General features: G+C 43.1%; 1 protein-coding gene across 1 annotated transcript in view; it reads right to left on the bottom strand.

Annotated features, from left to right (window-relative positions):
* Window positions 1-1,733: 1,733 nt before the first annotated feature.
* The window catches only part of DSCAM (DS cell adhesion molecule), a 758,565-nt gene continuing 744,354 nt past the window's right edge, over window positions 1,734-15,944 (bottom strand). Inside the window, 1 exon segment of the mRNA XM_006024681.1 lies at window positions 1,734-2,074. Within this exon segment, the coding sequence (XP_006024743.1) occupies window positions 1,734-2,074 (341 nt within the window).

Raw genomic sequence — 15,944 nt, 5'->3', positions numbered from 1 at the left:
TTATTTCTGTGAAAAGATTTGTACTATAAATCTTATTTGATATTTTCTACTGGGGAGATGTTTTTAGGGTTTTTTTGTTTTAACAGTTGTCCTACTAGGTTTATCACGCTAATGACCTAAATGGGGAAATGGTCCAATATTTGATTCATATTCCCTTCTTTCTTTATTAGTCTGTAAGTCCTACATTCTTCAGACTATCTGCAACTGTTCCAGGGAGAGTGTTAGGCCACAATATAACAAAGTATCTAAGTACAAGCTTAACCTTAATCGACTTAAACAGCAAATACTTATGTACTTTGCTATTAATAGCAACAAAATAATATATATGCTGTAGGTTTCTCCATCTAAAGGAGATGTTGTCAATGACAGAAAAAAGACTAGAACACATAGACACAGAAATATCTAACACCAAAGTTATTGAAATATTGTTGTGTTAACCCCACTGAACATATGGATGTAATAATTTATAGTTTGTACAATATAAATAATATTTTTTTTTGTGTAATAAAAGGTTGCATTAATGTCTGCAAGCTAAGAGTTAAACAGAAATGGTTTTATGTTCTAAAGAAAGGCACGTTAGTGGAAAGAACATTACTTCCAACTGCTGTGAAAGTAAGTGTAAGAGATTTTGCTAGCTAGAAAGATGAACTTTGTCTTGTTACAGGAAGAAGCTTGAGTTTTCAGTTTTATGCAAGCAATGTACACAGTGAAGCCATCAGGAGCATTGCCTTTTGAAGGGTTAACAATATGTCCTTACAGAGTCAGTAAACTAAACCCAAAACATTTTCTTGTTACATTTTTGAAAATGTTGGTAAAGGCCTGGATCCAAAGCCTAATGACATCAACAGAAAGACTCCCCTTGACTTCAAATGGGTTTTGACTGAGTGTAAAGTGTATCTATAGGTCCAATACTGGTTTTGTTTAGAACACATTGCTTTTTTGAAACATTATGGTTCTTTACCTTGCTGGCAAAGTTAGATCTAACTGGGTGAACATTAATCATTTTTAAAGGCATGACTGTGCCCTGCTCAGAAAGGTCAAACGTCAGAGCAAGTGCTTAAAACACCTACTGTCCACAATGAAAAAGAAGCATAGTAGAAGGCGATGGAAGCAGACGTCACAAATAAAGGCAGAAGACCCTTTTATTTCTCATAGACAAAATGCAAAGTGTCTCATTAAATTAATCTTAAAAAAAGAAAAAACAAAAGCAAATTGATCCCCTCACTCCACTGACACCACTCATCCTAAATAACAACAAAAGAAAAAGATCACTCAAGGACCCATTTTCTAATTGAAAAAGAAAATATGTGCAAACATGACAAAAAAGTTTTGTTTTTCCAAATCAAAGTCCTTGTTAAATTCACAAATAGGGTGACTTTTTTGTGACTTTTCCCCCCTTCTTTTTACTCTTATGTGATGGAACTTCCAGTTAAAATATTTTATTTAGTCCCCATGCACTTTGTAGAAAATCAGTAAAAACACAAATGCTTGTGAAGATCAGAAAACTGGACTTTTTTACCCAAAAATTCAGATGTCCAGTCAGATGAAGCTCACACTCAGACAGAAAAAAAGCAGGAGAGTCTTTGCACTGTCCGTAGTTTGTATTTTTTTTCCAAATATTTTGGCAATCTTCTTTAATTATAAATATCGGAATTCCATAAAAAAAAGGTAGCTTTGATTGGATTTTTTTCATTGTAAATATTTACAGCCACTGTCCAGCCATGTTCTTTTTGTTATACCAGGGTGTAAGATTTTGCGTAGGGATTATTTCCTTTCAAGTGGCCCCGGGAGTCTAGCAGGGATTCTTGGGAGCTGCTCATTTTAGCTGCCTGTCCCAGCTCAGCCCCTTCTCGCTGAGGTAATGTTGCCACAGCACCTGGCTGCCACGACTGTACTTCTCTTGTAGAGGATGTCTCCATCGGTATGGGCTCCAGAACTGTGGGACGCTTCAAGGTTCGGCTTTTCTGAGGTTCCAAGCAGGCTTGCCCCAAACCCAGGTCTCTGCTTGTGCCTGGAATGCCACGGTTTAACAAAAAGTCCATTCTAAGATACGGTGGCAAATGCATGAGATCACCTGCAAAGAAAGAAATGGAAATCCTTAGTTAACTTCCTGCATACCAGTAAGCAGGCTTACTGTCTAACAAAGCTTCAAGCTTCTGAGCACCATCCTTCCCCTGTTAATGATGGTAGATATTTAACACTATACATATTCATCATCCAGTGTACAAATTTTCAAAAGCAACTTGGGGATAAAAACTACAATATGTGAGAGATTTATATAATTCAGTTAATATTACTGTGAACATGCAATTTTTCATTTCCCAACTTCTAAGTGTTTCTATCATAACCAAAAATGCCATACTGTTGGGGCAAGAGGATTTATCACTGTCCGGATCCTCCCTTCATTTTCCTAGAGAAGAGACTATGAATACAGCAATAGGGGAATAGGTTGTAGCTGCACTGGTCTAAGGACATAGGCAGACAAGGTTCTTTGGGTAAATCTCATATCTTTTATTAGACCAACTCAAATAGTTGGATAAAATCTTCTTTGCAAGCTTTCCAGTATAAATACCCTTCGTCACTGCAGATGCTTCTTCAGCCTAATGAAAGGTATTTACACCTGAAAGCTTGCAAAGAATTTTTCCAACTACTTAAGTTGGTCTAATAAAGATATCAGATTTACCCAAAGAACTTTGTCTGAATACAGCAATAGCACTCTTGTGTTGCCTACTATTGGGGTTGAAAAGCCTTTATTAAACTGGTCTATGTGCACAGCTCAGTCATTGTGCGCAACTGGGCTAGGTAAGGGTTTTATTGGTCCTTTGCTCCTTTTCATGTACCTGCCCATCTGTTTAGCTTTGCTACACAAATTGGTTGAACTTGTTTAAAAGAGAGAGTGCTGTAACTATAGTATTACCAGACATGTTTTCATAAACTGGTCTGCAACTTCAAGGAGATCAATGGAGATAAAAGGCAAATATAAAGGATGCTTCCTTCTGAAAAGGTTTGATGTTTAGGTTAGATATGTGCAGATGGTGATAATGAGAAATACCTCCCTGATCTGGGTTTCTAGTACAGCAAGGTAATGATAACTGGTCTCTTTTGGGCCTCCTTTCCCAATTAGAGCCATGTTACTGAAGTTCCTTAGAAGGGCAAGGCAGCAGTTAACAATTTAGAGTTTTCCACTGCTGAGTAACAGTACCCATTCCCAGCTTTCTTTTCAAAAGATCAATGTTATAGGCAAATCAGAGGTATGTATTTTCACTTATTAAAAAAACCCCTGTAAACTATTTTGATGGTCTCTTACAGTTATATGAAAAGCCACAAATACATCTATAAAATGAATACATGCTGAAAATTTAAAGCAGAAGATTCTTTTATTACTACTAATGCATTCGTGCGAGCTATTTGAAGCAGCAGATGTACAGGCTGATCTGTTTCTGACCATAAACAGCAGAGCTGTGCTTGAGACCGTGTTGCACTAAATGCTTCATACAAAGATATTTTTCCCCTAACCAACTGGAAAAGTTTTCCTATAAAGCAGATCCCTTGCTTTGGCTTATAAATCAAGGGGGAGGCAAGGATTTCTTAGGGTGATTTCTTTTATTGGCCCAAGGCAATGTAATTGTTACCTAAGAAAGTAACAACTTCTAATCTAGTCACGATTTAAAGTCACAGACAGAAAAATTGCTGAGAAGTTACACTTGGACAGCATCACTGTTTATTCCTGTGGATCTCCTGTAGGCACTGTCTGGCACCACATGTTTTCTTCTTGTTACATTTCCAACATAGATGTATGGTACACTATATTTAAACCCCGCACAGTAGGATGTGCCCATCTTAGGAATAGGCTGACATGCTGCTACAGTATTTATAAAAAAAAAAAAAAATCAGGGGAAAAGAAGACCATATATGTCCATAATCATGCAGTTACCATTTGGAAGTTGAATTGCAAATAGGCAAGTCTCTAATAATTATTACCTTAGTCTTCTATGATAACTTTCATCCCAAAGCACTTTACATATCAAGAGGAATCACTTCAACTAGCTAAAATAAAAAATGCAACCACCCTGGGGATGAAGTGCGCCCACACACCAAAACATTCCTCAGCAGCTTAGAACAGAAGCAAATAACAGTATATGTAAGGGGTGCTCAACCCCTGGCCCATGGGCTAGATCTATCCCTCAGCACCATTTTATCTGGCTTGCAGGGCTCCCTATGGGCCATAGTGGTGACCCAGTGTGCTAGTTTGGGTGCACAGGGTGGTTCAAAGCCTGATCTGGGCACATGGGGGTGGTACAGGGTCCCCAGTGCCTGATCTTCACACACAAGACTGTGCAGGGACAACACAGGACCCTGGAACCTCATCATAGTGTGTAGGACTGGGTGGAGGCAGCGCAGGGCTGTGAGGCGAAATCGTGATGTGTGGAGTCCAAACTAGCCTGTGGACGAGCCTCAGGCCCTGTATCTGGCTCACAGGGCCAAGAGGTTGAGCATTACTGGTAAAGAACTGAAACTGGGGGGACACATTGTGGCAGTGTCTACTTACCCATACAGGTCATTAAGGTTAACACTGTTGCCTCTTGTCAGAGGAACCAAGGAACAGTTTGAGATTGTTAGATTCAGGAACTGAAGTTCAGACTACAGTGTGCCAGTGGCATAATGATGCTGGACACCAGGCTGAAGCAATGAATCCATTTGATTCATAGGGCGAGGAACCACCAACTGCACTGAATCACCAACACCCTGGCCTCAGACAACTGTCTCCTTTACCAGAATAGTAATTATGAGCAGCTTAGCTCCTGCCACCCACAATACAAAAAGGTACAGTGGACATACAACTTCTTGCTGGTCATCTATTACATATGCCATACAAATTGGCCATGTTCCTTTTGCCCCATTACTGTTTACACTACTGTATTTACTCAAATGCAAGACAAGGTTTTTCCCCCCAATTAGAATGGGGCAAAAGAAATCTCACTTTAGATCTGAGTACCAGCCTGGAGTAGGTGGCGGCTCAGTTTTAGCTTTGGCCCCAGGCTCAAGACTGAAGCTGTAGATACACAACTGTCTGCCCTGGGCCAGAAAGGCTCATTTGGTGGGAAAGGAAGCATGTGGCTGTGAGAGTGTAGGGAGACCATAGGGTGGTGGGGCGGGAAACCTGCAACTTTCCCCACTACCCCTTGCCCCCCTGCCTGTGTCTGCTCCCCACCCTATGCTTCCCCATGCCCTGCTCCCATACCTCCAAACATGAGCGATTGGTGCCTCCTGATACTGGGTGGGGCACCAGCATCTGATCACCAACTGGGGGGGGGTGGGGAGAGTCCCCCAGTGGCCAATTGCTACCACTGGCAGAAGTCCCAGCAGCAAAACCAGAAGTGCCAGCAGCACTTCTCTCAGCACCCCCACAATCTCAGGAGGAGCACCGGCTGTCAACCCCCACTCCCTAGCCAGCAAGGGCCAATCTCAGGGGGGGCACATGCCCCCCCTGTGTCCATACTACGCATTGTCTATGCCTGCAGATGCCTTCTCCCCTCCTTACATTCTGCTCCACTCCAGTTCCTTCACCACTGGTCACTGCTCCCTAGTCAGGTTGGGTTGAAGCCAGACTGGGGCCCCATTGTTGATGTCTGCCTCAGAGGAGTAGAGATGCAGCAGAAGGTGAGAGAGAGTTGGTTTAGGAGTAGGGGGTAGGGGCATAGGCATGGGGGTGCAAAGGCTGGGGGACAGGCAGGGGAACAAGGGGTAGGGTTTTGGTCCCTTATATCCACCACTGCTTTCTCCATCATAGACACTGGCAGGGGAAAAGGGGAGATTTAAGAGGACTTTCCACTAATTAGATTAAAAATCATAACACTTTTATAATTTTCCATATTTCCAAATAAATACGATATATATTTCCACAATTCAGCCTACTCAACAGAAACCAGTTCTGACTGGATGCAAGATCTTGGATCAACTTTCATATGGTGTATGCACTTCAATCACTTAAAAGGGATTTACAATTTCTTGAGCTCAATGAATTAAATGTGGATTGTGAAAAAAGGAGTTCAACTTCATGGAGCTGAAATCTGAGTTGATAACTCAAGGGTCAGTCAGAAAGTAATACCTTCTATTTTTTTTCTTAGTCAAATATAATAGAAAAAATATTTAACTGGCACAGAAAATCCATACATCATCACTGAACACACAACTATTTTTCAACAGAATTTCTTTCTTCATCAGTGGCTTTTCTACTTGGGAACAAGGGCAAGTATCCCGACATTATCTTTGTTGCCAAATCACTATCACACAACCTCTATCACTGCTGTCATCCCCAAAATATCACCCTCATAGTCTGTGCTTCATCCTCTATGTCAGTGGTTTTCAACCTTTTTTCATTTGTGGACCCCTAAAAACTTTGAATGGAGGTGTGGACCCCTTTGGAAATTTTGAATGGAGGTGTGGACCTCTTTGAATTGTAAGGGTGGGTATTCACATATATTTGATCAATCATAGTCATCTTTTGTGGACCCTTTAGACATAGTGTGTGGACCCCCAGGGGTCTGTGGACCACAGTTGAAAACCACTGTTCTAAGCTGTACAGAGGATGTGGAGGCACACTCCGTACAAATTCTGAAATTACCACTGTGATGTATAAGCTGATATGTGTGCAAGCACTGTCATGCAGAACAGAACATGTTTAGGTCATGACAGGCTCATTGCAATGCAATGTTTCAGTTTCATCTGGGTCTTGAAATAGACTTGTGAGTTTACTGTGCACTCCACCCCACCACCCTCCTTAGGCAAGAAGTCAACCAGAAGGACACCTCCATGTCCATGACTTGTGCTAAGGAAATAAAAATTAGGAGGCATTACTTTCTGACTGACCATCATAAAATGTCAGGGTACATGCTCTTGTTCACTGGCAGAAAAAAGTATATTGTTGAAGAAGGAGACTATGTGCGTGTTCAGTGATTAAGTACACATTTTCATTGCAAGTTTAATATTTTTTTCAATAATATTTAGCAGAAAAAAACAGGAAGCATTCCTTTCTGACTGACCTTGTGTATATACTGGAGAGTTTTCCAAACCCTGTGAAAGAGAAAGGGCTTCCCTGAATTGACGTTAATAGTCTTTAATCTATACAAACAATATGCAGCAAATTGTATAGCTCTCCAATCTGAGTGGGATGCACATTTTTAACAGGAATTTGTAAATACATGAGAAACTGAAAAGCGTAACTTGTTCTTCATAGTGAAATAATACAGCATGTCAGCTTTACCTTTTATTTACACTGAACTCTAATTACTTGAGGCACGGTATGCAATTTCATATTGTAAAAAGTGCTAAGTAATATTTTTAACTGCAAGAAGCAGCTTTCTCTAGACTCTCTTGTAAACAAACAGGTGATTAGAATGGTTGAAAAAATAAAAATTTCAAAAATGTAACTTTTTCTCTTGTGCCAGGATGAGAGCTGTATCACAGGATGAAAAAAAGCTTTGATTCCTCAGAACTAATGTTTTTCTGACTGAAAAAAAAAATCTTTGAAATATCACCACGGGGGTCCAATTTGGCATTCCTACATCAAGGATGGGCATATTTTAAAGAAGATTAAAAAGGATGGGAGATCCATAGCTATGGAAGTTACATGGCAAGATACCAGTTCTCATCTTTCTGCCCACAATGGCATAAAAGTTTTTTTAGGTTATTACTATTCTGCCAAGAGATAACTCAGCCAAATAATACATTTTTCAGGCAGAGCATCATTAAGCTTTAGGATGGTTCACTGCCTTTGATGCTCTAATTACCTCTTTTCAATGGTATGTGTACCTTATTAGCAATGAAAGCAAACCTTTCAACTGTGGGAGCATGGCAAATGAGCATGTTTAATAATTCATGTGCTTAGGCTTAATTAGCACAGAGCCACTCAGCAACTAGAGTTTTCTGATACAATTTAAAAATGAGAGATTGACTGTATTGGGGCAAACTGAGGCTGTAATATCAGCAACAATCATCCAGGCAAATGTGAAAACAGGAATTTGTAGGAACATTATATTTTCTTCTCAATGGCCAAATTACTATAGCTGGAATAGTTAACATAATACTTTTATCACACACACACGCATTTATCACATACAACATATTTTCCTCAGAAGACTAAGTCTGCATTGCACAAAGGTATGCTTTTACACTGAGTAGCTAACTTGGGATATCTACATGCATTCAGTAAGCGGAGGTTAGACTGTGTTAAGAATGGCTACCTGATCTTAGTTCCCTCACGTATACCTGATCTTAGTTCCCTCAGGCTACCTGATCTTAGTTCCCTCCCTTATATTTAGATTTACTCAATTAGGGATCTATGTTTGAACTGTACTGAAGCTCAGGAAGTTTCTATCTGTCTAAAAATGGCTGACCCAATCTAAGTTAAACCTACCACAGAGGTTGTCTAACTTAGATAGGGTCTGGTGAGACTGATCTACCTGAACTTCTATACAGTTCCCACCAGAGTCCTGGGGCTGGAAACGCAGCCAGTGGCCCTTGTTCCGGAGCTGTGCTTTTCCTACCTGTCCCCCCAACTGAAGTAAGTTGGTGTGGTGAGAGGGGAATGCGGAATCAGGAGGTAGGTTTGCTAGAGTGGGGTGTTCATCTGGGAGTGGGGGGGTGTTAGGAGACTAAAAACAGCCCTTGTCTGGGATGGAGAACTCCCCATCCCTTCCCCCAAGGCCCACCCCACCTGGACCTTGCTAGCTCACCTGATCCCACCAAATCCTCCCAGACCCCACCAACCCCCGCATGGACTGTGCAAGCCCCACAATTCTTCTAAGCCTCCTGTGGATGCCACTTGGCCCCTGACCCCCCGACAGACCCTCCTTGCCCTTCCAATCCCATTATCAGGCCCTGCCAGCTCCTCCAATAACCCTGCTGGCTCCACCTGCCCTGCAATCCCCACAACCCCCCTACTAATCCCCACAATTTACCTCAGATTGCTTGGCCATTTTTAACTCAACCTAACCTCTCTCTAACCTCCCCAAATGTCTGTCCATGCCTTTGGTGTAAAAAATCCCAGCAGAAGCCATGCACATTTTTACTCTGAGATAGCTACTAGAATTCATCTCCAGGTTAAGATATAGGGCTTTTCCTCAAGCTCCTTTGAGGAAAAATCTGCTTGCATCTTGCCTCTGTTAGAATTTTACATCAAAATAGCTATCTTGATGTGAAACAAAACACAAACATTTTGGAGACAGGAAACAGGCTTAGTCTCTCTCAACCTCCATAAACTTCAAACTCCAAATACATCTTTTTTATCTGCTCCACACAAACCAAGGTTTTATGCTATAATCAATAGAGAATTGTTATGGACTGTAAAATCACTGAGGACTCCCACTTCAGAGTGCTACACATAAAAAAAAATAGCTCTGATTTGAGTTGTGATTTATCAAAAAATGTACAAAGATCCTGAATATCAAAGTGCCCAGGTGACAGTCCACCTGTAGTGGTGTGAATGATTTTATAGGATGGTAAGATTTTATATGATGCTAAAGTACACACACACAAACAAACAAACAAAAAACTACAAATCCCTTAGACAGATCACAGAGCTAGGAAGCATTAGGTCAAAAGATGAGCACTTCAGAAAGTTACAAATAGCCCAAAATGGGATGTCAAGAACCAGGGCTGGTGCTCTCAGTTTAGCTATATTTGTTACAATTGTTGCTCTTAGTGTTTGAAACCAGTTCTTATTCCCACACCATTCATCTTCTGACACTTAATCCTGCAGTGCATCCACATAGTTGTTAGCAGAGGCATAGCTTGGCAGATCCTTCCCGGGGACAGCTGTGCTATGCCCAAGGCATGGCTGGCTGCTGCAGTGGTGACTGCAGCGGCACGATCAGCCAACACTGCTGTTGCTGTTATATTTGTGCTGCCCCGGTCACTCCCTCCTCTCGGTTATGTTACTGGTTGTTAGTACTGCATTACAATCATTTCTATGGCAACCATCTATGGAGGCCTAAATGTAATATTTTGAATAGACTGAAGATCAAGTACAAGTGCCTGTATCAGAGAAAAAAAGCCTCTCTTAAACACAAATCCCTTAGGGTTAGATTCTGTTCCTGTCTCATTCAGCTAAGCAGGTCTGTGCTTCCTGACTTGCCCCACACAAGTTCTCTGGTCTGAGTCTGGTGTGCAGCATATCCCATACACTTGGGATCCTACAAGGGAAGAAGACCTGGCTTTGCCCTTTCCTTGTCTGTCTTGCTTGTAAAGGTAGCTGACTAGCCATGAGGGAGAAGTAAGATGCACCATTTCAATGCTACAGTTATTCTGTCTCATAAGGAAAAGGAGAAGAGTGAGGGGATAATATCCTCCAGGCAGGAAGCCATTAGATGACATCCCTGACTCTGTGCTGACTTTGAGGATCAATTCAGCCCCTAAAGAATATTTGTTTTTTTCTTTAAAGCAAAGTATTAACCAAGTAGATGCTCATTTTTTTCAAGAGTTCAGCAGTGTGAAATTCCCTCTCAGTGATTTATTTGCACTTGTTTAGAAATTAAATAGCAAAGAACAATATTCAAATAACAACCAGGACCTGACATGAATCAGCAGAGTGAAGGATTTCAGAATCAATAGTCTAACACGGAAAATGGAAAACACTTTGACACAGGCATCCACTGTCAGCATGCTGATCAGTAGTTGAAAGAGCGCTCACATTTCCCCATGCGAATCAGTGACTGTTCAACAGAGTCCTTGGCACAGTCTCAGTCCAAAGGCACCCTTGGGTTGCAATAGGACACCTGATTGGAATTTTCATGGACACCAGAGTTGTTCTGGTCCCATCACCCACTAACAAACCATGCAGGATGGCTGAATATTACACGGAACAGTCTTACAGTCTTAATAGACTGTTCAGAGCATGTGCTCTGGACAGAATGATACTCAGGGATCATTCTGGTGGATGAATCCCTGAGTCAAGCCTAAAGAAAGACTGGTTTGAACCTGTTTATCCCTTGCCTTTTGCCATTTCTGTCAAACATAGATAAGGTCTCATGCACACATTAGCCTCCCTTTATAGCACTGTTTCCTTGCCCAGATTGGTGAATGCTTTCTCAGAAGTGAGATGCTTTCTTATTGACCAGCTTGTCATACAACAGGAGAAAGAGGAAGCAGAAGTAGGGCGCCTTTTCTGATTAGCAGTGCATAAGAATGTAAGAAAGAACTGCCATTTACTGGGCCAGATTATAGGTCCATCTTGCCAATATCCTGTGTCACATGGTAACAGAGAGTGGATGACGAAAGGGAAAGTGAACAGGGTACGACCAGTGTGTTTTTCACTGTTTCTCTCTGGCTTGCAGCCTCCAGCATTTAAAGTATAGGAAGTCCTAACTCAATAGTCACTACTGATGCCCCTTTCCTCCACGAATCTGGCCAATCCTTTTTTTGAATCTGGCTAAATTGTCAGCTTCCTCAACATCTGGTGGCAATGAATTCAACACTGTATTACGTGCTGTGTAAAAAAGAACTTTCTTTTGTTAATTCTAAACTTACTACTTGCTAGTCTTACAGTGTGATCCCTGGGTCTTGTATTGGGAGAGACAGTAAATAATAAATCCCAATCTACTTTCTCGTCACCATTTAGTATTTTGAAAACCCTTATCATACCCCCACTCAAGCACCTCTTTTCTCAAGTGAATAGGCCTAGCCTTTTTGGGTGCCTGTTCTGATAAGCTGTAATTACAGAATGTTGGAGCAGGCTCAATTAATTGACTCTACCAGAGTGTGCTAACTAGCATGCTCCAGCAGCCTCAGCATCTTGTGTATTCAGAACCCCCATACTTCAAAATGATGGCAGGGATGTTTTAACTAAAGCTTGTTGAAAGAGCTTTAGTTAAAGTGCCCCTGCCACTATTTTGAAGTGAGGGATGCTAAATACATGACAAGCTGCAGGCACTTTAATTAGAGTGGCTCCCAAGAGCCATACTAATTAAAGCACCCCCACCCCCAGAGCACATGTAAAGATGCCCATTAGTGCCACCATTGTGAAAGTACTCACTAGTTTTGAGCATGCCTAGTACCTTCAACTGCTGCTTAACAGCTTTGGAATGACCTCAAAGCGCTCACCTTTTGGCACATTTAAATGAACCAAATGCTTAATTTTGAATGAAGTCAACTGGGGTATTGAACTTTTAATGTATTTTGTCATCTGGTAACTGTCAGCTAAATCACTATCGTCAGCTTTTCTCTTCCCTGGGGGACACCATGATAGCATTATAACCCATTCTGTTTCATACTTAGTGTGGCTCATGAAAATGAAGAAAAGGAGATGGATGTTTTAATATTTCAGGAATGAGACTTAACAAGAAAAAAACAAACAAACAAACAAAAAAACCCAGGATGAGAAATGTGGACTTATGCCACTCATACTCCCAGAAAAATCTGTAATATTTACTTTCTAGACCAAGAAGCTCCCCTTATGATTGTATTTCATAGGCAGATGAGAAATTGTTGTTTTTCTTTAATGAAATCTCTGCACAAGCTTGCATCATTAGTTATGTCTTAAAAGTACTCAGATGTGCAGACTCCCAAAGTATTTCTTTGAAATAATTTAACAGTTTCACACAGAGCAACAAAAGCACCATTCAGCTACCTGCTTAGTATTCTGTCATCAGTGGCAGTCCCTCGGAGTTGAGGATGACATCCTGTCAGGCTCGATGGGTCCTCAGGTGACTGAGGAGCCCAATTCTGGATACACACATTCTTCAGCAATGGGGGCATGTTGTTGCATGGGGGAGTGGGATTCACAGCCCTGTGTTGGTCTCCTTTTCCTGCCTCCACTAATGTCATTCCGCCTCAGTATCAAGTCGTTTGGCCTCAAAGTGGTGCATGCCTTGGTGAACCAGGTGGCGCCACACCGAACAGTCAGCAGCTTGCTCCTGCCAGCTGTTGGTGTCAATGCCTCCATGCTTCAGGGTGACCTTGAGTGTGTCTTTGTACCGTTTCCTTTGGTCGCCCTTTGAGCATTGGTCAAAAGAGAGCTGGGAAAAGAAAATATGGCAAGGGAGGGGGTTCTCGGACATCTGGATGCAGTGGCTGTCCGTTGGAGTTGATTTCTCAAAAGCAAGGCTTCAATGATGGTGGATGCAGCTTCATGGAGGACACTCGCACTGGTCCAGTGGTCCTCCCATTTGATCCCCAGGATTCAACACAAGCACTTCTGGTAAAAGCTCTTGAGGGTCTTAATGTGGCATTGGTAAGCGGTCCAGGTTTCATTACAGTAGAGGAGGGTGGTCAGCACAATAGCCTTGTAAACCAGGACCTTCATCAACTTCCAAAGGTCTCTATTTTCAAAGACACATTGTCGCAGCTTCAAGAAGGCAGCACTGGTGCAGTTTGGTGCTGGACTTCTTCATTGATAGTAGCCCATTGAGAGAGGTGGCTGCCAAGATACTCAGGCAACCCGGAAAGTGCTGCACGTACTCCAGAGCCTCCCTGTCTACATAGATAGCACAAGGGATATTCAGCTGGCCTAGGGAAGGTTGGTGGAGAACCTTCATCTTGGCAATGTTCAAGGACAGGTCAAATCTCTTATATGAAGCACTGAAGAGATCTAAGGTTGCTTGTACATCCTGTGCGGAGTGAACCATCATGCAGCAATCACCTGCAAACTGAAGGTTGTGGATGTCCTTGGTGGTGAGTTTCATTTTTGCCCGGAAGCACCCAAGATTGAAAAGCTTTCCATCCAGTCGACACTGGATACTGACGCTGGACGGCAGATCATCTCGGATGAGGTGTACGATGATGGTCAGGTAGATGGTGAACAGGGTAGGGGCGATCACACAACATTGTTTGACCCCAGACCAGATGCAGAAGGCACCAGTTTCAGATCTTCCACTCAGGCCAGTGGTGGTCATATCATCATAGAGGAGCCTCAGCATGGTGACAAACTTCAGCAGGCAACCAAGGCATTGGAGGATGGTCCACAGAGCTTCACAATTTAAGGAATCGAATGCCTTGGTCAGGTCAATGAAGGCGAGAAACAGTTCTTGATTTTCCTCCTGACATTTTTCTTGGATCCACCTGGCAATGAAAACCATATCCACAGTGCCAAAGGGTGGCTGGAAATCACACTGGGTTTCTGAAAGTATCTCCTCGGTGATGGGATGAAGGCAGTTCAGGAGGATGTAGACTAGGATTTTACCAGCAATGGACAGGAGGGAAATCCCCCTGTAGTTCCCACAGACAGATTTGTCCCCCTTTTTGTAGATGGTCATGGTGGTCACATTCTTGAGATCCCCAGGGATGTCCTCTTGATCCCAAAGGCGGAGGATAAGCTGTTGGAGTTGTGATGTGAGCTGGAAGCCACCAGCATGCTAGACCTCTGCGGGTATACCATCTGGCCCACAGGCTTTGTTGGTTTTCATCTGTTGGATGGCCCGCATCAGCTCTCTGATGGTTGGTGGACCGCCAAGGGAATCCACCACAGGGTGTTGTGGGATGGCTTGGAGGCTCTCCTCTGATATGGTGGACTCCCGTTTAAGAAGGAGTTTGAAATGCTCCTTCCAATGCAGATGGATGATGTCACCATCCTTGAGGAGCTGGGAGCTGTCCTGTGATTGGAGTGGGTTTTGTCCAGTGGGACAGGGTCCGTAGGTTGTCTTGGTAGCCTGGAAGAAGTTACTTATGTCATGCTGGTCGGCGTAGTCCTGGATCACATGCGCCTTCTCCATCCACCAGTTGTTCTTCATGTCACAGATGTGTCACCAGACCTCAGCTTCCTGCTGGTGGTACACTGCCATCTTTCACAGAGTTCATGGATGGCTTATTTACTTAGTTTTGCGTGCATGTTTACAGAAGCAATCCAGAACACATACTTCCTGGGAAGTGGGGGATAGAAGTATAAGTTTACTCAGGTGGTACAGAACCTAGAAGTCACATCTCTCACTTGCTGACTGAGTGCTTTAACCCTTGGCTATTGTACAAAAGGTCAGTGGTGCCAGCATAATGGACAGTGTTCAAGAGCATACATGGAGCACTAGGCTGCACTTTAAATTGAATTCTACACTGCTGTCTACATGTTAGGTGTCCAGTAGGGGTGTGTGGAATCAGCCCTATTAAATTCAGATTTAGATTCGACCGGAAGCAGGGACAGTGATTTGATTCGTTGATTCGGATCACTGTCCCTGATTCAATTTGGCTGAATCCGAATCTGTAGATTTGATGCTGATTCAGAGAATCAGCAATTTAGACATAGACACAGCTTCAAAATTTTTTTCTACATACCTTGAGGTAGCAGGCGCAGCTCATGATCGCTGTGATGCTGGGGCGCATGGAGCATCCCACAGGAGTGTGGGAGGGCCCTCCATGCGCTCAGCGGCAAACCCGGAAGGGTTCTGCCAGGGAGTGCACTGTAGGCCCCCCCTGCACCTCCCCCACTCCGCGATCAGCCATGGGGGGACCCTGGGTGCCACCCACACCCACAGACCCAGGAGGCACCAGTCACCAAGTCGGGGGGCAACGCGAGGGCGGGGGGGCCCAGTGTGCTCCCCGGTGGACCCAGAAGTGGACCGGAAGTGCTTCTGGTCCACTTCCGGGTCTGCTGCTGAGCATGCTGGGGAGCCCCCGGCGCTGCTGTGGGATGCTGCATCTGCCCCAGCACCACAGGGTTCAGAGCCCCTGCTACCTAGAGGTATGTAGAAAAATCATTTAAAGCTGTCTCTCTGTCCAAATGGCCAAATCTGTCCAAATCTCTCCGAATCGATTTGGAGGGTTCTGAATCGATTCGGAGAGATTAAAGGGTCCTCTGATCCGATTCAGATTCGGATATTCGGCCACCAAATCAGGCCGAATCTCTGCCAAATCGACTCATGGAGCGAAGCTTTGCACAGCCCTAGTGAATATCAGCATTCATAATCATGGCAATGTCTTGTCAATAAAATAGTATTTTTAAAAGATCTACTCAGGCTTTT

This window comes from Alligator sinensis, unplaced genomic scaffold, assembly GCF_000455745.1.
Source record: "Alligator sinensis unplaced genomic scaffold, ASM45574v1 scaffold424_1, whole genome shotgun sequence".
In the NCBI taxonomy this organism is placed as follows: domain Eukaryota; kingdom Metazoa; phylum Chordata; order Crocodylia; family Alligatoridae; genus Alligator; species Alligator sinensis.
The sequence above is the reverse complement of the archived record's forward strand: the minus strand, read 5'-3'. Positions and strand labels throughout refer to the sequence as shown.